This window comes from Pleurodeles waltl, chromosome 6, assembly GCF_031143425.1.
Source record: "Pleurodeles waltl isolate 20211129_DDA chromosome 6, aPleWal1.hap1.20221129, whole genome shotgun sequence".
NCBI classification, from domain to species: domain Eukaryota; kingdom Metazoa; phylum Chordata; class Amphibia; order Caudata; family Salamandridae; genus Pleurodeles; species Pleurodeles waltl.
This window is the reverse complement of record NC_090445.1, coordinates 429331624-429359216: the sequence shown is the minus strand read 5'-3', so window position 1 is coordinate 429359216 and position 27593 is coordinate 429331624. Positions and strand designations below refer to the sequence as shown.

Genomic DNA, 27593 nt, shown 5'->3' with positions numbered 1-27593 from the left:
CTTCCATGACAGGGTGGGGAGCACACCTCGATCAACACAGCATCCAAGGACAATGGGACGTCCATCAAACAAAACTGCATATAAATCACCTAGAACTTCTAGCAGTTTTTCAAGCACTAAAAGCTTTCCAACCAATAATAGTTCACAAATACATTCTCGTCAAGACAGACAACATGACAACATGACAACAATGTATTACCTAAACAAGCAAGGGGGGACGCACTCCACGCAGTTAAGCCTGCTAGCACAAAAGATTTGGCGTTGGGCAATTCACAACCAAATTCGCCTAATAGCACAATTTATACCAGGGATCCAAAATCAACTCGCAGACAATCTCTCTCGAGATCACCAACAGGTCCACGAATGGGAAATTCACCCCCAAATTCTGAACACTTATTTCAAACTCTGGGGAACACCTCAGATAGACTTGTTTGCGACAAAGGAGAACGCAAAATGCCAAAACTTCGCATCCAGATACCCACACAAACAGTCCCAAGGCAATGCCCTATGGATGAACTAGTCAGGGATATTTGCTTACGCTTTTCCTCCTCTCCCTCTCCTTCCTTACCTGGTAAACAAACTCAGTCAAAACAAACTCAAACTCATATTAATAGCACCAACTTGGGCAAGGCAACCCTGGTACACAACGCTGCTAGACCTATCAGTAGTACCCTGCATCAAATTGCCCAACAGGCCAGATCTGTTGACACAACACAACCAAAAGATCAGACACCCAGATCCAGCATCGCTGAATCTAGCAATCTGGCTCCTGAAATCCTAGAATTCGGGCACTTACAACTTACCCAAGAATGTATGGAAGTCATAAAGCAAGCCAGAAGGCCATCCACCAGGCACTGCTATGCAAGTAAATGGAAGAGGTTTGTCTGCTACTGCCATATTAATCAAATACAACCATTACACACAACTCCAGAACATGTAGTGGGTTACTTGCTTCACTTACAAAAATCTAACCTGGCTTTCTCTTCCATTAAAATACACCTTGCAGCAATATCTGCATACCTGCAGACTACCTATTCAACTTCCCTATATAAGATACCAGTCATTAAAGCATTCATGGAGGGCCTTAGGAGAATTATACCACCAAGAACACCACCTGTTCCTTCATGGAACCTAAATGTTGTCCTAACTAGACTTATGGGTCCACCTTTTGAACCCATGCACTCCTGCGAAATACAGTTCCTAACCTGGAAGGTGGCATTTCTCATCGCCATTACTTCCCTAAGGAGAGTAAGCGAGATTCAGGCGTTTACAATACAGGAACCTTTTATACAACTACACAAGAATAAGGTCGTCCTAAGGACCAATCCTAAATTTTTGCCAAAGGTTATTTCACCGTTCCATCTAAATCAAACAGTGGAACTTCCAGTGTTCTTTCCACAGCCAGATACCGTAGCTGAAAGGGCACTACATACATTAGATGTCAAAAGAGCATTGATGTATTACATTGACAGAACAAAGAACATCAGAAAGACTAAACAACTATTTATTGCATTTCAAAAACCTCATGCAGGAAACCCAATATCAAAGCAAGGTATAGCCAGATGGATAGTTAAATGCATCCAAATCTGCTACCTTAAAGCTAAACGACAGCTGCCCATTACACCAAGGGCACACTCAACCAGAAAGAAGGGTGCTACCATGGCCTTTCTAGGAAACATCCCAATGCAAGAAATATGTAAGGCAGCCACATGGTCTACGCCTCACACATTCACCAAGCACTACTGTGTAGACGTGTTATCTGCACAACAAGCCACAGTAGGTCAAGCCGTATTAAGAACATTATTTCAAACTACTTCCACTCCTACAGGCTGATCCACCGCTTTTGGGGAAATAACTGCTTACTAGTATATGCAAAACATGCGTATCTACAGCGACAGATGCCATCGAACTGAAAATGTCACTTACCCAGTGTACATCTGTTCGTGGCATCAGTCGCAGTAGATTCGCATGTGCCCACCCGCCTCCCCGGGAGCCTGTAGCAGTTTGGAAGTTACCTTCAACTATTTGTATATGTATCATCTCAACCTTAAATAGGTACATACTTAGTCACTCCATTGCATGGGCACTATTACTACAATTCAACTCCTACCTCACCATCTGCGGGGAAAAACAATCGAAGATGGAGTCGACGCCCATGCGCAATGGAGACAAAAGGAGGAGTCACTCGGTCCCGTGACTCGAAAGACTTCTTCGAAGAAAAACAACTTGTAACACTCCGGCCCAACACCAGATGGCGAGCTATTGCAAAACATGCGAATCTACTGCGACTGATGCCACGAACAGATGTACACTGGGTAAGTGACATTTTCATTACCTTTCATAACAATTTTTCTGGTTGATACTGTATCCTCCTGCAGATTCCTCACTGCCTGTCTTATCCTGATGAGTTAGTGCTTTGTTTATTGGGATTTCAAAGTATGTAAACATATTGTGTTGTCACTGTTGCTGATGTTGTTTTGATTACTCTCTGCATGCCTTAATGAGGTGAGGAAAATGTATCGGGAACTGATCTCAGTGCATCGGTTGGCGTCTTAAATGCCCCAACTTCGTAGCATCCAGGCAAGCCAGAGTCGCAGCTGAAGAAACAGGGACCCTATTGGTGGTGCTGGACATCTATTATGGAGAAAAAGGTTTTGGATGCATTCTGGTGCCTGGAGACTATACACAGTGTGAGGAATGTGTAGGAATATATAGTATCCACCAGAAATTTAGTTATGGGAGGGAAGTAACTTTTTTTCTGGCCAAACATAAAAACACGTGGACGCATTGATAAGCAGTCTCTCCTTAACTGTTTCCAGTTGCCCTAGCAGGGATCTTGTTCAGGTTGTCCCAGTATGTCAGAAATCATGAGTCCTGGCACTGGAGCTCAAGTATTTCACATCCACACTGCTTTGTGGGTCGTGTCACTGGTCATTGAGAATCCTGGCACCGTGAACAGAGTTTCCACCGTGTATTTTATCCTAGTGTTTCACAGGCGCCCTGCTCGTGTTCAGATGACCTCAGTAGTATTCCTAAAATCTACATACTTCCTTGCAGGCTCTTCCTATCCTCCACCTTGTCTACCTACACGCGGGAGATCAAATAAAATTGATTTATTTGACCATACATTAAAGAACAACATGCACACGCCACACTCAACCTAATCCACGCAATCAACAGGCACAATGCACACATGCACTGTCTATTCCTGTCCCCTACAGTCTACCCAGAGCCCGTTACCAATGTGTCCACGGGCAGCTGGCCTTATATTAGAAGGCAGGCACTATAGGTTGTACCTCATAGTCCAATTTCAAAAAAAGCTTCCAGTGTCTGCAGCCCCATTAAATATTCTCACTCCACATCTGTGATTAAAAATATGGAAAGCTGTGAGTTTTCCCAGGTTAATAAGCATTTTCCTAAGATGTGTTTTTCTACCTTCAAATTTCCCGTCAAAGTAGTGAGAGAGTGAAAATAAGGAGAGTGCTAGATGACTGGTGGTGGAGCCTGTTTAAAGAATACTACTGCTTTCTTTGTTTGATCTTACGCTCCCCACTGAAGAATTCTAAGTTTCTTTGGTCCCAGTTCTGCCGTCACTTATTCCAGCACTGAACAGTGTGGGAAACAAGACACTGTATATTACAGATTGGTGTTTATCAGCCTTTGTGGTATCCCTGAAAAAAAAAATCCTTGCAACTTATACTATTGCAGCTATGTTCCAAGAATGTTTTCCATTGCTATGGTCTAGGTTTTTAAAATGTACACGAGGAAAGTGGACTTCTAATCCCTGCGTTCTCTCTTGCATACATTGTGCAGTGCAGTCAAATCACTTACTCTCCCAGCTCCTCGGGGTCTTCATCTTCCAGGATGGGCATTTTTTCATGAATCTGCAGTTAGTGGGCCCAGATCGGGTGATGCAGGGCTGTTTACCACTGGTGTCCGAGTACTTAACCTATCCGTTGGACCCAAAGCTATTCACCAATTACAGCCCTTTAGTACTTAACTCTCAGAATAGCGGGAGCCAGCAGTCCATGGCTTACTGCAGGAGATAGGGGGGGGGTTTAGAGACTCAGAATCCAATAAACACCAAATAATTAGGAAATAATTATCTGGCCAGTGCTCTTGTTTCTTTAAAAGAGAAGTACTTTATTATTGCACAAACAACTATTCTCTAATGTGTGTAATTCACAGTGGCCATATCTTACAGAGTCTAATGGGACCAGTACTTTTGGTAATCGCTGGGACAGTCTTGGTAAAGTGCATGGACCCTTCATGCTCTTCCCACCCACCTGCGCCAGACCAAAGACCTCCTTACCTTCGGGAAACTTCTCAAGACCTGGCTGTTCGAGCATTAGCAGCACCCCCTCCCCCATGCTCTCCCCCTCCCTTCCTCAGCACATTGAGACTCTCATGGGTGAGTAGTGCGCTTTACAAATCCCTGATTGAGTGATTGATTGATTCATCCTTAAAAGGCGAGATCTCAGTACTACTAGAGGCCAATCTCCTAATGCAGGTTGCTCAGAGTCACTTGAAATTTCTCAGTAGCCCACGCCATACCAGTTTGGTATGTGTCACAGTAATTTTTTGTTGTAGAGTTCTGAGACGGAGGGAGGCTTCAGGTCCTTCCTTCTGTCAGTGGGGACAATCCAACCCTGACCAGGTGGAGATGACTGTTCATTTCCCCCAGCCAACTGACATGTGCGCTTCACTTGTAATGCTGACACCTGCCTTAGGTAAGTAGTGGCAGCGCTAACACCACTGATGAGAAGGCTCCAATGGGTCAGTGCTGGCAGGTTTGTGGCTTGAGTTCTTCCTGAGGCCCAGTCACAATCCCCTGCCCAACAAATCAAGTATCTGCCTTGGGTTGAAGACGTGATGTACTTGCACTGCAATTTTCTCTTCTTGATGCTTGTGAGTTATTAGTCATATGCTCACCTGTGGACCACTGTAAATTTTCCTAAGGAGTTTTCTTCTTGACGCCAGATACTTTTCCACAGAATTATTTCAAGTGAGTTTTTCTACTCCGTCTGATTCATGGTGTTGATGTTAATGCCTATATAGCATCACTGTGCTGATGACTGGCTCTGATTTGTCCCACCTGCGCTCCATCGCAGTGTCTCTCTTCCAAAGCAATGTCTTCCTCATCCAAGGGCACCTTTAGTGCCCCTCCTCAGCAGTTGGCCAGCTTTTTCACATGAAGCAGCATCCAGGCATCCTCTCCTGGCGGACTTGTTGACTTCCCAGTTTACCAGTCCAAAACCTGGAGAGTTGGTGGTAGTCACCAAAAACCTGACACTCGAAGGCTTCTCCCAATCTCCACTGGTGTGGGACCCAAAGCGTCTGGTTATAAAATCTTGCCACGATATATGGAAGTTTCTCTCATCTTTATACATGTTATGGTCAAACTTTATGTACTCCAGTAGTTCTGTGACTGGTTCTGGGTTGTTCTGCACTTTTGCTATTTCAAAGCAGACTGCTCAAGATACGGTCTCTGTCCGAAGAGTGAGCATGATAGTGGGGTGGGGCAGTGGAGAAGGGAGTCACCAGGCAGGACAGACCCATAACAAGGGCACAAAAGATACGCAGGCTATCTCTCCCAACTACCTGTTAACATGTGCAAGTAGCCGTACTGAAAACAATGGACCAGGAAAGGATAGGTGGAAACTTGGTTAGTTCCAAAGGACCTGCTGTTTATGCTCCTGAACACTCTTTAGTCTGATCCATTATGGAAAGTGCGAGAAGACTTCTGTATTTTATACTTGCTCTCTGGGCTCTCCCTAATCCTTCATCTTTGATACGATTTGTATTTTTATCACACAAAATGGAAGCAAGTGTGGGTATGATCACTGGCACTACAGCAGACAGCAAGCACTCCACATCCATGTCCGCAAGGTTGAGCAAAGGTCCAAGTTGCAGGAGAATGATAATTTACAACACGGGTTCTGCCATTAACCTGTCTTCTAGCAGATGACGGTGAAAAAAGGCCGGCCTGGCTGACTAAAACCATTATCTCTGCCACCACTGTCAGTTCTTTCTAGCATATTCAAAAGAAATGTACCCTTCTGATTCTGAGCCAAACTCTGGGCCTCACCCCATGTTACAAAAGGCCTCTGTGCTGAGATAGGGGTCAAAAATACTACAGCTTGCTAGGGTTATCCTGAAGCTTGCAGGGGACTCTTTGCTGGCCTTGTGGTCAAAGTTAGCAGCGTTTGAAACCTTCATTCTGCATTCATTTCATAATTAATGTGCGATGTACTGGACATTCTATTCCCATTCATTCTAACAAATTTGCAGGATTCCCATTCACTCTAACAAATGTGCAGAATTCACATTTGGTTGTGCCTTTTTAAAAGAATAAGGTTACCGCGTAGTCCGGTGTGAGTTAAAGGGGCAGTCACGTTGAATACAGCTAAATTGGTAAATCTGGAAAGTACAGTTTTAAAACTACGCATTTATCAATACAGTACTAGAATGGGGAACATGCCTAGAATGGTGAGAGAGCCCGCATTTATTAGACTAAAAACTAAAATCCCTTCATAGTGCAAAGACTTATTTGTTGTGTGACAATAATTGGTTTTCTCAGATGATATCCCTGGCCATAGAATGGGGACTGGACAGCTAACATACACATGCGCACACATGGTTTTCTCTTATAGTCGGAAGGCACGTTTGAGAATTTTTTGTAGCCCTATGTCCCTTGTCGTGAATTAGGCCTTCCTGTAACCATGTTGCCCCCGTCGCCGCCATATGAAACCATATGTGTATCCATTAGGCCCGCAGCAGGGCGGGAGCCCAAACGTATCTTTTCTGGTGGTGGCACAGTCTCCGGGGATTTTCCCAACACATTCATTTTGCATTATTAACTTAATGTATCTGCTCCAACCTCGCCAGCGCTTGGCAGGAGTCTCCTCATGCTGTGTAACCTAATTTAGGCATTGTTTACTGTTAAGTGTGTATTCGCGTGGCACGCTGTACAGGCAATTAATGAGACTAGCATTGCTAAGCAGGCCTTGTTGTGCTATGGGAGCGTTCCAGAGAGGAACGCGCTCCTCACTGCTCTGCTTCATCTTCGTGATTAATGGCAGGCGCCGGCGGAGCGTATATCACGCAGATGGGAAAGAGATTGGATATACCCGTAGCTGGCATCCTCGGGTGTGCCTGCGCCTGTGCTGGGGGTTTTCTTGTGGCTTACCCAGCGCCGCCCATGTGTCCCCGTCTGTGCCCATGCGACTTTACTCGGGGGTCCTCTTGTGCCTCTCCGGACGGGTCACTGAGCGAGCGCGCGCACGCACCCGCGAGTCAATCTTGCCTTAGGGGTTTTTAGGGGCCTGAGCATGCCACATTTTGGAGCCCACAACTGGTAACAATTTTGATTTCCTTTCCCTAGTTGTCTATAATTGTAACAAACAAACATTCAGATAAGTGCTACACGCAAAAAAAATAAATGCGGGCTCACTCACCGTTCTACGTATATTCCTCCATAATAATACTGCATTAATAAAAATGTACTTTTTAAACTAACGTGTCTTTCCGAAGATTGCGAAAATCCCGAAGATGACACTGGCAGAAAGAAGAGAAGAGGTTCAGATACAGAAATAGACCCGAGGTTTGCTAAAGAGAGATAAAACTTACTTTCCCAGGGGACCCCTTGGAAGGTGGGTCCCTGGGCAATTGCCCACTTGATTTTCCCCAGGCCTTAAAACGTCTCTGCCTCGAAGTGTTCTTGTACCTCATCTGCTATCAGCCCTATGCACCTCCCCCTTCTGTGATCTTGCACCTCTCCTCGCCGTACTCTTGAGCGTCACCCGACGGCTCCTCTTCTCAAGGTATTGTTGTTCCTCGTCCTACAGCGCCCCTGTCGGCGTATGTATTTCCAGTGTTGGAGCTCCTGCACCTCTTCGCGAGGTAGTCTTGTCCTGGAGGTATTCTTGTGTCCTACCCAGTGGTGCCTCCCGGACTAACACCTCCTCCCCCCGCCCCCCAGCACTGGTTCTTGCGCACTCGGGTACCTCGACTAGCAGCACTCCTGTGCCTTCCCTGACTGGGCACCCCTCTTTTGGTGCTCCGATCGGCGCAGGAAGTAGAGATGCTCCAGCACTCTCATAACAACCATGGTGGCGTCGAAAGGTGAATGAGCAATCAGAAGGCTTTTAAAGTTTGTATTTATCTCATCACATTTGCTGACCATTCAAAGACAGAGGTCAAATGTCGGGCTATGTCTTCTTGCAATTTGCTGCTTATTGTTTTAATTTGGGATTGGTGTTTACTTTTCTTTCTCTGATTGCCAAGTTAGAGGATTTTTTTAAACTGAACTATGTGACAATCTTCTTGCGGTTCAGGGCATGTGAAGGAAAAGGCTGAAAGATGTTAGTTTTTTCCTAGCACACAGCAAAATTTCAATACCTGTAAATTAACTTAGTATAGTTGTATCAGTAAAACTGCAAGTCAGTGCAAATTTTGTGTCTATTTCAAGGGAAAAGTGGTATCTGTAAATGATAGTTCTGGTGGAAACTTCTGGTTGCAGATTCCTTATCTTAGAATGTCCCTTAGGCGTAAGTCTGTATCTGGAGATTTTTCTTCGAGCAGTAGCTCTGCACGCCATCAGGTGGCGCCAGTCAGCTCCTTATTTCTCGTTGGTGTCGTGGTTGCTGGATATGACATTACGGGTCCTATGTAGCACGGTGGCGCACTGGCATCAGTTCTTTTCTTTCTGAGCTAGCCTATGCGCCGATCTGGAGAAGATCTACCTCTTAAGTCGCTTTTTTTTTTTTTTTTGACTTTTTGTCAAAGATCTTTGACTTCTGGTGCGTTGAGATGTCGGAAGAACAGCTTCAAGCTGTACGAATCATGTCATTGGTTGATGTCCGTGACGGACTCGCACCTTGTGTGCTTGTGGTGTCTGGAGCAAGACCACGACCTAAAGTTGTTCTTCGAGTGCCGGGCCATGAACCCGAAAGCTTTGAGGGAGCAGTCCCTAAAGCTGATGGAAGCCTGGAGCTCCGCTTTGCTCCCAGTCTCACTCGAGAGGAAGGTCACAAGACCGCTCGCGGAGCCCTCACCCCTCCTCATCATCCCACTCGAGAGCTTCGGGACATTTGGGGAAGAAGAAGAAGCGAAAGAAGTCGAAACGTTCTTCGACTTCACCCCGTCAGTTGGATTACATGTCACGGGACAAGGAGTGTCAAAGCTCTATGCCTCGGTCCTCGAGCTGGGGCCACCCCAGGCCATTCTTGTGAATTCTATGAGGCCATGCTCCTCATCTTTGGGCAGACCGACCCTGCTGGAGTTCCTTTGGGCCCCACGGGGTTGGCAGGGACACCCTCGGGTTCTGCACCAGCAGCTTTGGCTCCAGCTCTGGAGGGCACCCTGGGACTGGCTTCCGGATACGAACTGGCATCAGTCGTGCCACAGCCACCTTCCCCGACAATGGTTCCGATGTTGATGCTCCCGGCGCCGACTGGATCCACTGTTGGCGTCGGCCCCATACTCATCTCCGACACAGAGCCGGACTGATGTCCCTCATCCTAGGGAGGATCCTGAACCTTATTCCTACAGGTACAGATACAGTGAGAGTATGGGCTGGTCACTGGACCCTTCAGAATACCAGCTTGATGACTCCATGGACTGGGCTTAGGAACTGGGCAAAGCCAGTGGTCTCAACACCTCCCCTGATGCTGACATGCTTTCTCCCCCTACAGTGGCTACAGAGGCGGGAGCTTCATATTCCATGGTGGTGCGAAGGGCAGCCAAGGTCTTGAACCTTGAGCTGCCCTCAGTGGCTGTCAGGACTAACCTCCTGACTGAGATACTTCAGCCTGGGGCTTCCACCTCTGAAGCCCTTTTGCCATTCAAAGAAGCCTTTGCTGACGTCCTGCTGGGGACCTGGTCCAAACCCAGCAAAGAGCTCCTGTGAACAGGCAGTTGCCCACCACCATAAGCCTGCGCCTAATGACCTAGTTTTCCTGACCGAACACCCTACACCTGAGAGCTTTATCCAAGTCTCCATGTCACATGGTGCACTCCATTCCGCTCCCCTGGATAGGCAATCAAAGAGGCTGGATCATCTTGGGAAGATATTTTCTTCCTCCAGCCTGGCATTGCGGTCTGTGATCACCTGAAGCCTTGTGGGCCGTTATACTATACTTTATGGAACACTGGCATACAAGTGCTGCCATAGGTCCCGGAGGAGCCCCGAGCCATTCTCACCCAAGCTGTTGCTGATGGGAGAGACGCAGCTAAGTTCACAATGCGTTGTGGGCTGGATACGACCGACCTTCTGGGTAGATCGGTTGCTTCAATGGTGGCCCTGAGGTGCCACGCTTGGTTGAGGACATCTGGCTTTTCAGGAGAGCTCTAATCCACTCCTATGGACATGTCTTTTGGTGGCACCAGTCTCTTTGTAGACAAAGCAGACTTCCACTTGAGCGCTTTAAGGACTCTCAGGCTACAGCCTAGTCCCTAAGCCTAGCAGCTGCCCCTCATCCACTTCAGTCTGCTGTTTGCCACTTTTGTGGCTACGGAAGAGGCACTCATCTATGTCCATTTCCCTTCAGCCATCATGCCGCACATGCTGCCTAGCTTCTGCATGGCCGAGGACATGGGATCCAGCGGCCACATGGATCAGGGAGCTAGTGGTCTATCCAGTCCACCTCCCCTGTCCGCTGCAGCCCCCAAACCTTCCTAGTCTGACGCACTAGGGGACCAGTTTGAGGCAGGATTCACCATCAACTGCCCTACTGGCAGACCATCACGTCAGATAGGTGGGTTTTGCAAATTGTCCAAAGGGGCTACTCCCTTCCATTTGAGACTACCCCTCCACCCATGCCACCCTCTTACAGTTCCATGTCAGAGGATCACTTGGCACTTCTCCGTTAGCAAGTTTTGGCTCTCCTGGCCAAGGAAGCCACTAAGAAGCTCCCTGTGCCAGAAGTAGGTTGTGGTTGCTATTCCCACTACTTTCTGGTACCCAAAAAGGGCAAGGGCCTCAGCCCTATCCTAGACCTCTGGTCCCTTAATCTCTTCTTCCGGAAGAAGATGTTCAAGATGCTCACCCTTGCTCAGGTGTTATCTGGCCTGGACCCAGGAGACTGGATGGTAGCAATGGACTTACAGAATGCTTATTTCCACATCCCCGTCCTGCCTTCACAGAGGAGCTATTTGTGGTTCACAGTGGGTCACAAGCACTTTTAAGTTTACAGTGCTCCCCTTTTACGCCACCAGTACCCCTCGGGTGTTCACCAAGGTGATGACGGTGGTAGCAGCTCATCTGCGCAGGTCAGGGTTCTCAGTCTACCCCTACCTCGATGACTGGCTGTTGAAGGCAAGCTCGCCCCAGGTTGTCTTCTCCCACCTCCAAACTACAGAAGACCTCCTGCATTTGCTGGAGTTCACTATAAAAGTGCCAAAGTCACACCTGACTCCCTCTCATATTCTCCCGTAAAGGGTTATTTGTGTGCAATCTCGGCCTTTATGAAATTCCTTGATTAACCCTCTCTATTTAAGTGCCCTATTGTTAGTAGGTTCCTTAACGGTCTCACTCACATGTTTCCTCCTTCACCTTTTATCATGCACCACTGGGACTTGAATTATTAGGTTCTCACTTTCCTTATGTATGCTCATTTTGAGCCACTTCATAATTGTCTTGTCAGGCTTTTGACACTCAAGACAGTCTTCCTTGTGGCCATTATCTGTACCCATGTGGTGAGCGAGCTACAGGCTTTGTTATCTAAGCCACCCTACCTTACCATCTATCCTAACAAAGTGGTGCTTCGCACTAGGGCCTTCTTTCGTCTGAAAGTGGTTACGCCCTTCCATGTAGGCCAATCCATCTCCTTGCCTACTTTTTATGCACCCTTGCATCCTTCTAAGGAAGAGGAGCGACTCCACCCCCAGGACTCAGAAAGAGCGTTGACATTCTATCTTGATCATACCAAAGAGTTCCCAGTGGATGATCAACTCTTTGTTGGGTACGTGGGTGCAAAGAAAGGTCAGGCAGTTCAGAAGAGAACTATCTCTAGGTGGGTTGTTCTCTGCAGCAAAATGTGCTATGCATTGGTTAAGAAGCAACCCCTGAGGGCTTGCACACTCATTCTACCAGAGCGACAGCTGCAACCACTGCGTTAGCATGCGGAGTTCCAGTCCTGGACATCTGTCAGGCAGCAATGTAGGCATTGTTGCATATGTTAACCAGACACTACTGTCTGGACAGTCTGGCTCAAAGGGATGGGTACTTTGCCCGTTCTGTCCTGCAGGACTTCCTAGTATGATCTTGGTTTGCTAACCCACCTGCGGGGATGGTATTGCTTGAGTATCTATACTAAGGTAAGGAATCTGCAACTAGAAGTCTCTATCAGATGAACAAGTTACTTACCTTTGGTAACAAATTATCTGGTAGAGAAGTATTCTAGTTGCAGATTCCTTATTCACCTACCCATCCTCCTCCCTCTGTGAACTGATTTCTGGGGGCATGGGCTTCCCTTTTTATGGCCCTAGTGCTGGCGCACCAATGTATGTGTCCTTCATGGCTCCGAACTTCTGGTATGGAAAATGATGAAAAGAACTGGCGTCAGCGCGCCGGTGTGGCTCCTATATTGGATCTGCTTCATCATATCTGACAACCACAACGATGAATGGAGAGTCGACCGATGCCACCTGACTGCGCGCAGATGGACTGCTCAAAGAAAAATCTCTGGATCCAGACTGACGCCTGGGGAAATTCTGTGGTAAGGAATCTGCAACTAGAATATGTCTCTACCAGATGTTTGGTTACCGTAGGTAACTAACTTGTTCGGCACTACCACTACCATATTTTAGTGATATATTTGTAACTGTATATTCCAAAATGTACCAACGGTTACATACCTCATCCTTAACGCTCTCCTACTGAGTGGGCATAGCTTATTCTTTGTGTGGTGCTTGGGTTTTTCACAAATTCTCTGACTTCAGTGATGTAACATTGATCGCAGCACCCCCAGTCTGAAAATTATTCCAGCACTTCTGGGTCCTTCTGTACCTCTCTTCCAGGTACTTTTGTGCTTTTTCAACAGGACCCCTCCTGCATGCACCTCCTTTTTATGTTGAGCCTAGGCAGCGCGCAGGTGCTGTCTCTCGGCATGCAGTAATCTATTCTGTAGGCTTTCGCCATGCCCATTACTTTTGTTTTTTCCTTGCCCTGCCTTTTAAAATTCCTTTGGTTTCATAGGTAAATGTTTTAGGTTTGTCCTGCCTTGAGGCTGTTTTGTTCCCACATTGGAGACTGACCTTGTTACATGGATTATTGCATGATCGTCCATATATTTTAGTGTCTGCGCTCAACTTTTTAGGTTGAGCATAGCAGTGCGCAAGCTCTGCTTTTCTGACATGTTGTCATCGATTTGGGCTTTTGACCACGCCCATCACTATCGCTTGTTTATGGGCTTGCCATTAAAAAAATCTTTGTTATCATTGGTAAATGCTTTACGCGGTTTGGTTACAGCCTTGAACATCGACCCTTTTACAGTGCTAATTGCACTTTTGCTGATGCATTTGACTGCAAGTGTCCTTCACGCTCATGCAGTGGTGCTTTGAATCGGCTCGCGTATGTGAAACTGTTTTACTTTTCATTTTCAGTTTATGTGGCAAGAAAAGTCTGGTTAGGAGTTTACAACGCTAACTCGATCAAATGCGAGACCCATTGCATTGCAAATGTTTATTTCTTATGCCTCTCCTCTTGTGCTCGTGGCATGTTGTTTCTTCCTCTGGCATCTCGCTGTTTATTTGTGTGTCTGCAGCCGACAAAGGCTGCAAGCTGGAGAGGGATTCTTGTTTATTTATATAGCGCAAACTCGACCAGAAGATTGGAGAGCTCTACATGAGCACGTTAAATTTGCAACCCCATTCCTCAGTTCTTCCCAAGTTAAAAAATATACACACTGGCACCTTTTAAATCGAAAAAACACAAGGGAAACCCTCTACAAAGCACAGCGGGAGAGCCAATACTACAATATTCACTGCTCTCGAGAAACTTGTCCCATAATGTTTTGCGGGGCATTCCTTTTACAACTTATTCTTGCCCATAACTCAGCCTGTGGTGGTCCTAGGACAATGGGACCACCACCAAATGTTCAGCACGACGTTTACAAGCTCTTTCTGTCTCCTGGGTTCCCATACTAGGTTGGGGGGACCCCGAAACCATAACCTCTCCCACCATTCAGTGTATGTTTAAGCTCTCTCATGGCTGGAGCTTTTGCTTTACAGCTGGGAGTAATTTGTCTTCTAAGGGCCTTGTTTGTAATAATATTCTAACAGACCTGCTAGGCCTGAAAATATGTAATGCACTATGCCCCTTGGGGGGCTGAATATATAGTTACACTGCAGTGCCCTTTGCTCTTTTCTTTCCACGTGTTTATGCCCTCCAGGTACTGACTATATGGTTACATGACCCTGCTTCTTCCAAATGCTATTTTTATTGTGGTGCCCTCTAGTTTTTTTTGCCGCTCCGCTTCACACTTGTGGCGGTATGTTGTTTCTTCCTCTGGCATTTTTAAAATGTATTTATATAGCGTGAACTCGACTAGAATATCGGAGTGCTTTACGTGAGCACCGGTTAAATTTGCAGCCCCATTCCTAAATTCTTCCCAAGTTTAGCAGTTGAAAAATATACATATATAGAAAAAAAACAAGGGAAACCCTCAACGCAGCTCTCCCCGGCACTGCGGTAGAGCTGAAACTACAATATTCACTACATTCTGGAAACTCGCCCCATAATGCTTTGTGGGACAATGTCTCTTCCAAATGCTATTTTTACTGTGGTGCACTCTAGGGGATGTTCTGACCATTACAGTCTAATGCCAAGTGTATGAAGGAATGCGCAAACACAGTTTATTCCTGATAAAAGTTTAATGTGCTGCACGGAATACTTATAAGGTCCCAAAGGCAAGACCTATTGGCTAAGCCAATGCCTGTTCTGTGATATTGCGTCTTCCCTTGGGTGTACTTTTATGCATCACAACACAACACCCTTGTGCACCTCTCAGTTTGTGCTCATGCAACTCTCCCCAAAATACTCCTATGCCTTCCCTGACAGCGCCCCTGTGCCCCTCCTGGCTTTGCACTCACTCTTTTGGTGCTCCTGCACCTCTTCTCGTGTACTCCTGTGTCAACGGCAGCGCTTCTGTCTACCTACCATGTAGGTGCTTCTGTGTGTCTGCTGAAGGTACTCTGGTGCCTTAACAGTCAGCGCCCCTAATACTTCCTGGCAGTGCCTCCGATCATGGGCCTCTATTCGTGATACCCTTATGCCTCACCTCTCAGCGCCCCTGTGCACTTCCAGAAAGTACCCTTCCACCTCCCCATTTGATGCTCCTTCGCCTTTCTTAGCGGCTGTGTTCATGCACATCTAATAGGCCTGCTTTTTTTTGCTTGTACTTTTTTGCGACCCCTGCCTGTACCTTTTCGCGTTTCCTGCCAGTGCCTGTTTGGGTTTCCTGCCAGTACCTCTTCGTGTTTCCTACCAGTGCCTCTTCGTGTTTCCTGCCAGTGCCTCTTCGTGTTTCCTGCCAGTGCCTCTTCGCGTTTCCTGCCAGTGCTTTTGCGCATTTCGTGCCGATGCCGCTCTGCATTTCCTGCTGATACCTCTCCGCGTTTCCTGCTAGTGCCTCTTCACGTTTCCTGCCAGTGCCTCTCCGTTGCGGCTCGCTGACCTGTAAAGGGGCGGGGCGGGTGCAGCGTGGTGGGTAACATTTAATTAAAAAAATAAAATAAAAACTTACCTCCTCTGTTGCCTCGCCCTTCCTCTCTCCCTGCGGCCAAAACTGACGCTGCTCAGATGAGCCTCACTTAACTCTCCTGGCGGTGCCACTGCTTCTCTCTTCCATGTTCCCTGAGACGTAGAATGCTTGGAAGAGGCAAACGGGCACAGAAGTGGGTCACATGGTAGATGACTGGGTGCCTGTCAAAGGCGTGGCATTGTTGCCCCGCGCCTGGCAGACTGATAGTGGCTCAGATGATTCATGGCAGAGACACAAGGATCGGGCACAGAAATTGAATCTTCACCTTTCAGCCCTGCCATGTACCCAAAATATATTGAGGTGGGTCCTTCTGTTTTGCGAGTGCTATTATAAGAAAATAAAGTTGAATTTATTATATTTACAGCGCTTACGTCTCAAACATGTCCAAATTTCATCAAACAGTACAATTATTAGTATTTGCATTAAAAGTAAAATTGCCATTTGCCATTTTAGAACCAAAGTGATGAGGTGAGAGAGTTAGAAAACTTCTACTTTTCTGTAACCAAGGATGGCTAGGTAGAATCGGTGTGTAAGGTATGCTAAGACAAGATTGTTTTTCTTTGCAAATGCCTGTGGGAATTTTGCAGTTTTTTGTTTTGCACCATCTGCGTGGAAATCTGGACTTGTGCTAGATTAACTCATACATTCTTCATTGGCATTAACAATTTTCTCTTAAACATAGTATATTCTCAGCAGTTCGGCCCGAATTGCAAGTAGTGTATTATTGCGGAAAGAAGAAATTGCACAGGCCATAATAGTTACTGGATGCGCAAGTAGTGCATGTTTCTGAGTTAATGACTAAGAACAAGGACTAAAGTTGCACCCACTGGCACCTGCACACCACCGCCTGTTCCTACACTAAAAATTATTGCGATTAGATTTTGTGTCCAGCCTTTATACCTGGTGAAAATCTTTTGAAAACCTCAGGATTTGTAATTTGCGTTCAGCTTTGCCCCCGAAGCGAGTTTTGCGCACCTTATAGTTTTCCTGTGTCCCACCAATCTGCATAGACAAACTCTGCAAAAGGTAAATTGCAGAGAAAATGTCTTAATGTTTTTTACATCTTGGCTGGGTTAACTTAGCATTGAAATATTTTGCTTTGCAAAGAAAAACGTTGCATACTGCATAATCGATACCTTCACAATGGTTTACATGTGAAAAAAAACTTTTGTGGTATCCTGCTGTGGAGTTGTGCCGAGTAGTCCAGGCTAAGCAATTGTGGGCTGAGAGCTGGGTGATAAAAGGAGCTCAATGAATAAAGGTAAGGAGGCGACCAGGAGAGAACGATTTGACCTTAATGCTAAGAAAATAAGATTGAAACCTGTGAGCCACATGAAGCCACCGTTGGCGCACAGAATAGTGTAAGCTATGTAATATACCAGGATTATAACCATCCAAGAGGATAGGCTGATGGCCTTAATAGAGAGCAGAAGGAAGCAGTTTACATTAATAGAAAGGGACACACAACTGTTTTTTTGACTATATAACCGAAAAACATGGCGGCTGACAGACTGAATGCATTCATGGAAGTATACTGATGAGTCCTGGCCCCTTGATATACTGCCATAAAAACATTGTTGTCCAGAGGTTTTCATTTTTGATTTGTGTTTTTGTATCATTAGAGAAATAATTTAGTTTAGGTAAACATTGCTAATCTGGGCCGATTTTTTGTTGTTGTTTTTTTTGTTCTGGATGACATTTTTAAAAATGGCGGATGTGTTGCAGTGATGATGTAATATTTCAGGAATCATGAGACCTATATACTTCATTATGGTGTCAAAACATGGGTTTTGGGAGGGTCAACTAGTCTTATAGAGACAGAAAATAACTCCTCAGAGCAATCCATTCGCCATTTTCCAAAATGGCGGCTCTATAACGATGTGTTTTAGCCATCATATTGGTAATTTATTTTAATATTGTTTTTGTTTGAGGTGTTCCTTTGATTCAGATTTGTAAACAGGAGCAAAGCAGGTGGTATCGGAGGATCTTTACCTCCTGACAGATTGTTACTAACTACAAAATCTGAGGACTCCTTCAACAAAGAAAAATGTGTAACATGCCAAACTAATCCGAATGAAAACCGGACATCAAATGTGGCTGGACAGAAGAGAGTTCGAGGTGCTGCAGAAATACGGTAAGACGAAGTTCACAAAAGATTGTAACTGATGGGTGAAGAGGATCAAATATTTTATAATTGTGACAGCAAGTGCTACAAGTCGTATACAATGGAAAAAATAGTAAAAAAACAGCAGAAACCAGTGAATCACAAGAATCCACATCTTCTGAAAAAGTGATGACAACCAAACCCAATGCCCATCCACTTAGAAGATCGATGGCTACCCCTTGTCTACCTCCAACAACTGACCAGAAAGCAGAGGATCTTCAATATGTTATCTATGGTTTAGCCAGAACAGGGGCCAACGGGATTGACGAAAGAACAAAGTAGAGTATGTGAGTCTCAATGAGCAAACATTTTTTTATCTGCGGCTAGTTACTTCCAAGATTAAGTTTTCAGCGGAGTAGCTGATCAAACAGCGAGGGGAATGTATTTGCAGCAGATTTGTATGCCAACCCGAGCTGCATGTGTGCATACATTCGAAAATATTAATATACAGTGAGCTCCCAGGAGCAACCTAACCACCAGCCTTCAGTTAAGTTTGCACTCTTTGAAAAAGCAAATTACGATTTTAAAGCCACTCTCAAGTGCTGGCTATGGGTTCACACTCTGAGATCAGAGAAGTAATGGTCATCGTTGATGAAACTGTATTGATCCATATTAATAACATTAAGATTTTTCTGATGAGAGTGTACAGTGAGAGAATTTGTTTTTGTCAGTCTAACAAAAAGAATGAGCCACTTATGGTGTTCTGAGCTTATTCGACCCCTGAAGTTTTTGCTGCCAAAATAAGATCACAGGATGCAATAAAATCAGCAGGAACCATTTTCAGAAACTTACTTAAATATTTTGATTTTGGACTAATTTTTTGATGGCTGCGGAGTCGACAAGAATGCCTGATGTTCTCTTAACATTTTTTACATCATTGTTTAATTTCAGCAAAGCAAAACTATTATAAACTAAAGTTCTTGAGTTCGAACAGAATCCGACAACATTGACGATGGCTTTGAAGATGGAAGCAAAGAAGTGGAAGACAGTCCCATGAACTAACAGGTTTATGCTGTGCAAATGTACTGTCTTTTCCAAATTATGTTTTATGAATTTCTCACAAGCGCAAAAAGGGCTAATCACTTCAATGAATAGGATTGGTGCATCAACATGTTGTAATGACATAGAACAGAGAAGAAACTTGTGAGCAGCGCATGCTGTAAAATCTTGTGAATCTGACAGCACACCACATCCAAGTCACTTTACCAGGAAATGATATACAATTGCTGCTCTTGATAATTTTTATTTTGAAAACAGCTATTCTTTGTCTAGAACCAGCACATCTGATACTGCCATGGTGCTTTTTAAAGACTGTACTAATGAAGTAGCTGCTTGAAAGCAAGCTGACAGCTGTCGGCATAAGCAAACAAAGCTGCAAATGTATAACCCAACTGGCTTGCCAACATGTGCAGAATCACTTCAAGCCATCAACACATCCCCTTCTACCAGAAAGTTTCAAATTTGCGGAGGACATGGATCTTCTTCTACCTGATGCTGCAGTCTGCAAAGCTGATTTAACTGAATTTATTGTATCGGCTATTCGGTGCGGACTGAAGGATGAAGAAAACTCAGTTCCTCCATGTGCTGGAATTCATGCTCTGATCTCCCAGAATACCGCCCCACTTAAGAAGGTTTTTTTTTTCTTTCAATAGTACCATCTCCAGTCACAACCTTTGCAACAGTATACACTGCTCTACAAACTTCCAAAATGTGTGTACTCAGCTTGAAGACCAGCCTATCCTGTCAACTTTCAGCGATGAAGGTGTTTTCCGTGTTGTAGCTGACATTTTTATGAGCAATCCAGTAGAATTGGATGATCTTTATCCAATGATGGGTGCTTTCCACATGACAAAAGTTGTGTTGTGTTGTGCAGTAAATTATCGAGGGTGGATGTCACATAGACAATGCACTATTGAGGCTTAAATCTTTGGAAGCAAAACTGTCCAGTCAGTATTGAGCGGGACTCATTATGTTTGTTCGTTACATGGTATGCTCATCATTTCTGAGGCTATGAAAACATTGCATTAGAATGCTTTCTGGAACAAGAATGAAAAATTAGGTTTTGCATATCCTATCTCAGAAGTGAACAAGGAACAGAGTGCACTTCATTCAAAAGACATAATGGAAAGCCAGGCAATGCACAATACACTCAGTTCAAAATCAGAAAACCAAGTTTGTAGATTTTGTCAAAGTACGCAAAGAAAAATCAGAACTTTGTAAGTACTGGGGTAATGTTTTCCACATGATAGTTGTAGTGAAAAACTTGGTACATGCTGATTGGGAGCTGCATATGAAGACTGTGGCGTCACTGATTGCTGTTTTTCCAGAACTTGGTTGCATAAACTACCTGAGATATGGGTCCTGGTGTTTGGAAAGAGTAAAGATGCTAAAGGTGGAAAAACCATACCTCTACAGAAAATTAATCCAAAGACATTTTATGGTGAAAGACAGAGAGGAAATGTTCAATGCTGTGGCTCCAGATATGAAACTGGAACAGACGACCCAGAGGTGACAGACATGCTCCAAGGGTATTGTTGGTCAGACACGTAAAAGTGAGTATATTGCTCAATGGCAGCTAGATTACCATTAAGTTGTTCCCATTTGCAATCTTTTCAGAGATATGACAAATTCAAATGTAATGGACCATTGTGAAACTGTTCCTCACCACGAACTTGTGGGAAAGACAGAGGGAACATTTTAATAAACATGTTGACAGCCTTCATTTCATGCAGCAGCAGCGAAACCCCTTTGGAATGATTGATTCCATGCGTCTACACAACATTATGACCAAACAATATGTAGATAATGATATAAAGGCATGTCTACTAGATGTCCTGGAACATGGATCGAAGCTCTACGCAGAACTGAAGCAGGACAGATTTGTACTGAAAGAGAAAAAGCTTTTGACATAATAACTAAAGCTAAACTTCTACACTTTAATTGCCATAGTAAGAGTTTTGTCCAAACAGCCACTACAAAACATGTTACAAAAAAGCAACTTTCGCAAGCACATAGATGGATGTAGCAAAAGAAAAGGGTGAATTTATCAAGGACATTATTTTGCATGATCTTTCTCCAACAAACACATTATTTGATGGATCTGCTGCAACCAAACCAGTGAAGCACAAACTTGTACAAGAGCTCGAAAAAAAACCCACTTTCACTTGAAGAATTTCAATTTGAAAAGGTGTCCTCATTGAAAACTGCTGTTGTTGTGGACTATGTGTCACAATTGCAAATGGTCAAGATTTTCTCCATCCAAAACTTAGGAGAGGTCGATCTCACTTTTCTACAGATATCAAAGTCAATGGCACCTTGTCAGAACTGCACGTTGTCTTTGACAGTTATCTTGAACTATCTGTCAAAGAATATGAGAGAATCAGACAAATGTCTATAAGTGGAACAATTGACCTTGGCTCTATCAAAAATTCAACACCTATACCTGTGCAACTTGATAAATTCTGGTCATCAACATTGAACAAGATGAAGTTAGAGATGTTAACTCACCAAAACATTGCAGAGGCTTCAGTGAACAATGATTTTTCAATTATTGCAAGTGGAATGATTGTCAATGACTATTTGGTGTCTGCAGAGATGCATTCGAAAGGAATAGGCCATATTGTTCAAGAACATATTAGCAAATTGAAGGAAGCTGACCGCTGTGTTGTGCCACATGTTGAGTGGGATGTTCAAAATTGTTCCAATAGAGTCATTGTATTGTCAAATGACACACATTATTATTGTGCTTCTTAGATTTGTTGCGATGTTTAAGTCAAGGATTGTCAGAATTATGGATACGTTATGGAACAGGCGAGAAACAACACTTAATCCCGCTTCATATTCTGTACAGAAAAGTTGACCCCGATTTGCCGAGTGTTCTTATCAAGGCACATATTCCTACGGGTGATGGCACTATGATCAACATTGGAACAGAGCTTAGAACTTTAACTGCTGAACCTGTGAAGTTTCAAAAAGGCGTTGCTGAGACAGAAGAAGAATGTGACTTTAAAGACGTAGAAAAATACCGTGTGTGTGTGTGTGTGTGTGTGTGTGTGTGTGTGTGTGTGTGTGTGGAAAACGTGTTCTGACTATCATACATTTGACAATCTTCGGTACAGTGAGTTCAGTGATCAGTCTCACCGACATCATATTCTGTGGGTGGACACATTAAAAGAGCGTTCTACTTGATCAGAAGATGTGTAAATGTTTTTGATCATGCATTTGGTTGGGAAGATATTGATAGGGTGCCAAAAACTATGAAACTTTGAAAGCCTCTACCCACAGAACTTACACAAATGTGTACTTGCAAAACTTGTGCTTCAAAAAGATGTCCCTGCCGATATTTTCTTCTCAAATGTTCAAGATCGGGCAAATGTACCACGAGCGATTGCCAAAACAAATAAAGTGAACTATGAAAATGTGTCCAAAACAGAAGTGATAAACATTATATTTTTCATATTCAGATCATAAACATTGTTTGTATACACAAAATTATTAAAATCCATAATTATTTGTTTCACTTCTATTTATGTCTCTTCTTCCTTTATTATAGCTGACATTTTGGAAAATGGCGGAAGGGTTGCTCTGAGGAGGTATTTTCTGTCTCTATAAGACTACTTGACCTCCAACACCTATGTTTTGACACCAAAATGAAAATATATACATTATACCTGTAACACATCTGCCATTTTTAGGTCAAACGTATAAACGCTTTGACCTGTTGGAAGTATTGTGGACTTTTAACCACACCCACTGCACACCCATCACTTTCACTCGTTTGCGAGCTTGCCTTTCAAAAATCCTTTATCGTCGTTGGCAGATGCTTAAGGTTTGTCCTTCGTTTGGGCGGTTTTGTTACCACCTTGCAGACTGCCCCTTTTACATGGATAATTGCATGATTGCCGATACGTTTGACTGCGAGCGAACCTCTTTTGTATCTGTCCTTCACGCTCATGGCGGCCGTGGCGCTTTAAATCAGCTCGCTTATGTCAAATGTTTTACTTATCATTTTCAATTTATGTGGCAATGAAAGCCCAGTTAGGAATTTACAGCGCTAATAGCCCTAACTCTAGCAAATGCGAGATCCATTTGGCCCGGATTAGCAATGTCTACCTAAGCTAAATTACTTCCTTGATGATCCAAAAACACAAATCAAAAATTAACTTCTCTGGACAACAAATATTTTATGAACGTATATCAGTGGGCCAGGATTAGATTGTGTGAATCTAGAGAAGGTGGTGGATGGTGAATAAAGGAGGCATCAGATAGCATGTTTGCAGGCTGGGAGAGAGTTCAGGCAGTGCAAGCCACATGCATTTTGATAGCAGTCTGTAGTTACTGCAGTATGGGACTGCCTGTATATTGTTGTAATAGCTTCGGGCAGCGATCCCGCTATATATGCCCTTATCTACTTTCCTCTTTACAGGCGACTTGTGAAGTCTCTAGTCGCCTGAAATAAAGTATGGAGCTACTCAACTGTAAACAGAATGCCTACTGCCAGAGCCAGCTGACAAGAGAAAAGGCAGATCACATAGCATGTGTGAAGCAGCAGGTCTAAACAATGAGCATTCTTAAGCAAACTTAAAGCTGCATTAAAAAAAAAAAAAGCGAAACCTGGCTTTTCTGCTCAGTTTTTCTAGCTGAACAATAGTAAACAGGAAGATGGCAGCATGTCTGTAGGTAATTATACAAAAGATGGAAATTCTCAGCATATATGTTCTGGGCTAGAGTGTTTTTTTTGTTATCTGGCTTGTATTAATCTGATTCTACTTGCAACACATTTAACTGCTTTTTGGTGTTTAATTTTGCTCTAGAACTTCTTTTTGAATCTTTATGATTACAAACATCTTAGCTCTTTAAGATGAAAGAGCAACACAAAAGATTTAAGTGATTTGTGGGAAGGGTGATGCTGTGACTATATACTATAAGGAAAAAAAGTACCTCCATTTTACATTATAAAGATATCCCAAGTTACCAAACAGTTCAGTAGCCCTGTAAAGGAATTCGGCCATTGTTCCTCAGTGTAATTTTCATTATCCTTATAATGTATGTCAGATGGTACTTTATCCTGTACCTCACTTTCTTATGTTATTTCTCAATGGTACTGGCTGTCTTCTCTCCAGGTGACCTTCTGCTCTCTGATGGTGTGCTGATTCAAGGTAATGACCTGAAGATCGACGAGAGCTCCCTGACTGGAGAGTCGGACCAGGTTAAAAAGTCCCTAGACAAGGACCCCATGCTGCTGTCAGGTAAATCTGAAGGATGTCAGCATATGTTGTTTCACTGTGACTTCCACGGGGGATAATGTGTCTTGTGAGTTATTCCTAGTGATGCACCGATGCATGACATCCAAGGTCTACCGCTATCTTGTGATTGTTTAGTGTACTCCACTAGTCTGATGATTCCAGACAGTACAGAGCATCTTGTGAGTGAATGACTCTTCTGCTTGTACACTTCTATAAGAAAAGGAGTCCATATCCTGTGTAAGAGACCTGTGCAGTGGTGAAGTGCCTCCAGGGAATACAGTGCCTTTTCAACTTTTGTAGTGCATAAAGGGGATACAGCTCAACCTGCCCACTATTGCTGTGCTTCCAGGGGTTACCGAGAATTGGGTGAGCAACTAGTGCACTTAGATTAAGCTTCCAGAGCAATACGGTAAGGGCCTGATTGCGATCTTGGTGGATGGAATACTCCGTAACAAATGTGACGGATATTCTGTCCGCTGTACTACGATCTCCAAAAAATACGTCGGACGGGATATCTGTCATGTTTGTGAGTGAGTAACCCCATCTGCCAAGCTTGTAATAAGGCCCTAAGTCTTGTAAGTTAATTTCTGTTATACGGCATCCAGCGGATGCAGTCCATCTCAGTGATACTGTGCCTTGAGAGAAACAGGACATCTTATGAGTGACTTGAACAGTAGTGCAGTGCTTATAGAGGGCACATTGCATCTTATGAATGAATGACTAATACAGGTGGGTAAGACCTACAAGGGCTACAGTACACTGAGTGAGTGAATGGCTAGTGCACGCCTTTATTATACAGTGTGCCTTATGAGTAAATGACTAGTGCCTTTGTAAAGTGATTGCAGGTGATTCAGTGCATCCAGTGAGTAATACCCAGTATCAAACTGCAACTCGCCAGACATTCCGAGGGTCCCTCACCACCAAGGCAAACTGGATAGTATCATTGTAACAGGGAACTGGTTAGTCACTCACTAGTTAAGAGATGAGAGCGATTGAGTGAGTTGCAGCTTGCTATATCGTGATCCTAGAATAAAGTGAAGGGCTCCATGTTGTGTACAAAGAGTGGTTATGACTGAAGTGGGACAGTTTGTTTAATGTGCATAGAGATTGAGGGGGAAGTCTTCATAGTGTGCCGGGAGTGACTGTCACTGAGGTTCTACAGTGCATACAGTACTTGGGGAGAGGAAGGGGTTTGTGTATATAGTGTTCCCTGAGTGATTGCGACTGAGATGAGGCATTCCATACAGTGTTGTGAGGTGTGGCACATAGTGTGTGCAAAACAATTTTGTCTTGGGTGAGGCAGTCCTTACAATGTGTAGAGAGTAAGGTGAGGTGGTGCTCGTAGTGTGCGTGGTATGATAGTGAGGTGGTGCAAATAGTGTATAAAGTGATTGTGACTGAGGTGAAACAGTGCATGCAGAGTGTGCGGTGTGGTTTTGCATATAGTGAGCACAGAGTGATAATGACTGAAATGAGATGGTCAATGTAGTGTGCACAGACTGATTGTTACTGAGGTGAGCACATATAGTCTGTGGGGGGTAGGTGGTCTCTTCTGCACACAATATCCTGCACTTAAACTTTGATCAAATTAATGTAGTCCAGTATATGCCTCTCATTCTCTTGCTGTTTTTGCTCTCGTCTTCCTTCTTTTCTCTTCCTTTGCCCTTTCATGCATTCACTTCACCTTCCCCATTCTATGCTTCATGGCTCACCTTTCAGGTACCCACGTGATGGAGGGCTCTGGGAGAATGGTGGTCACTGCTGTTGGTGTCAACTCTCAGACTGGCATCATCTTCACCCTGCTTGGTGCCGGAGAGGGCGAGGAAGAAAAGAAGGCCAAGAAAGGTAAGGAGAGCGTGAGGAATTGGGTGTTGTTGGCCCCTGCTCAGCCTATCAGGCATAAGGTGTCCAGGAGGGTGGGAATAGCCGGACAATAGGACCTCGAGACTGAAGGGGTGGCAGCCTATCTCTAGAAAGGGATATGCAACAGATATCTTCGCCTAGGTGATGGTGCTGTGTCCTTTGTGGCAATCGAGAGAGAGTGAAGTGTCCCTCATAAGCATCTCTTCTGAACAGTTAGCAAATGCCCCTAATTGCTCTCTTACCTGCCCAGGTCCCTCGCGGTACCATCTAAGCTATCAGTATGCTGTCTCCCCTCCAAAAAAGGCATTAGAGCTTGTTCTTTCCTAGCCACGGGCTTCCCTTTACAGACCTAGTCTGCAGTCTGTCAGTACTGCAGTTCCCTTACAGTCTGGAGGTAAGGCAGGCTCACACCCATCTGCCTTCCTTACAGACCTGAAGTATAACAAACTTTCTCGCCTCCACTGCTCTTACAACTTCTACGTTCCAGCAGCCTCTCGCATCTCCAGTTAACCTGAAGACCTTAGGTTCCAGCAGCTGCTCACTTTACTTGTAAACTTCTCCAAGATCCCAACTCTTCTGCTTCTCTTAAAGGCCTACTGTAAAGAAGCTCTCATCCTTCCTGTTCATTTAGAAGACCTGGGGTTCCAGCAGTGTCTCACTCATCCCCTTTTCTTATAGACCCACCGTCTGCCAACCTCTCACACATCCACTCCCCTATAAATTCATGGTCCTGCCCTTTATCGCACCCCTTCACCATTAAAGACTGCTAATCCTACTACACCGCTGGCCCCAGCCCGCAAAGGAAATCCCTTATTGATGGGTCTAGATATCTTCCATCAAACAGCCAATGTATCCAGATCTGTTAATCAGTGCATAGCTTTCATTGACTCTGAGCATTGTTCTGTAGCCTCTTCTAGCCCACAGTGCAAGGAAATGGTATCCACGCAATATAATAACCTGGAAAATCCCTCCTTGCACTTCGCCTTTCTATACATTGCTTTCAGGAATGGTAGGCACTTGGCATGTCTAGTCCTTCATCCTTCCCCCATATAGGACACACTGAGCTCTGTTAGCGCTCCTCAATCCTGTCCTGCAGCTTTCCCTGCTGTTCCAGTACAGATACCAACACACAGCTCCTGACCTGTGGCATACACTACTGTTTCCTTCTAGAGACCACTAAAGTGTCATCAAAGCACTCCCATTCTCTCCTGCTGCACCACCTGCTGTTCTAGTATTACAGTCCATATGCAACTCAGCCAGTGCTTCTCACATTTGACCTAAATTGGTGCCTCTCTGGCTTTCCAGATGAGCACATGCTTTGGTTTAACTTTTTATGGATTCCAACTCCATTTCAATAAAGATATATTTAAAAAAAACTTCTCCATCCTGGGATCTTCCTACACACTGAAAAGTCTCATCCATGTACTGGATCTCGGAGCGCTTTTACACTGTCTCTTCTCAAAATAAGTGTGTGTGGGTATGAGTGTATAGACATGTAAACGACTATTGTCAGGCCACACTGTCCAAATTTAATGAAGTCAGTTCTACAGGACCTAG

The 27593-nt window shown here is 44.4% G+C and overlaps 1 protein-coding gene across 6 annotated transcripts in view; it reads left to right on the top strand.

The window, feature by feature from the left end:
- ATP2B4 (ATPase plasma membrane Ca2+ transporting 4) overlaps positions 1–27593 on the top strand; it is a 588558-nt gene that overhangs the window by 322420 nt on the left and 238545 nt on the right. For all 6 annotated transcript variants that reach the window (XM_069238449.1, XM_069238447.1, XM_069238453.1 and 3 more), the window contains exons 6-7: positions 24051–24176; positions 25893–26018. In XM_069238449.1, the coding sequence (XP_069094550.1) occupies positions 24051–24176; positions 25893–26018 (252 nt within the window). The remainder of the gene's footprint in view (positions 1–24050; positions 24177–25892; positions 26019–27593) is intronic.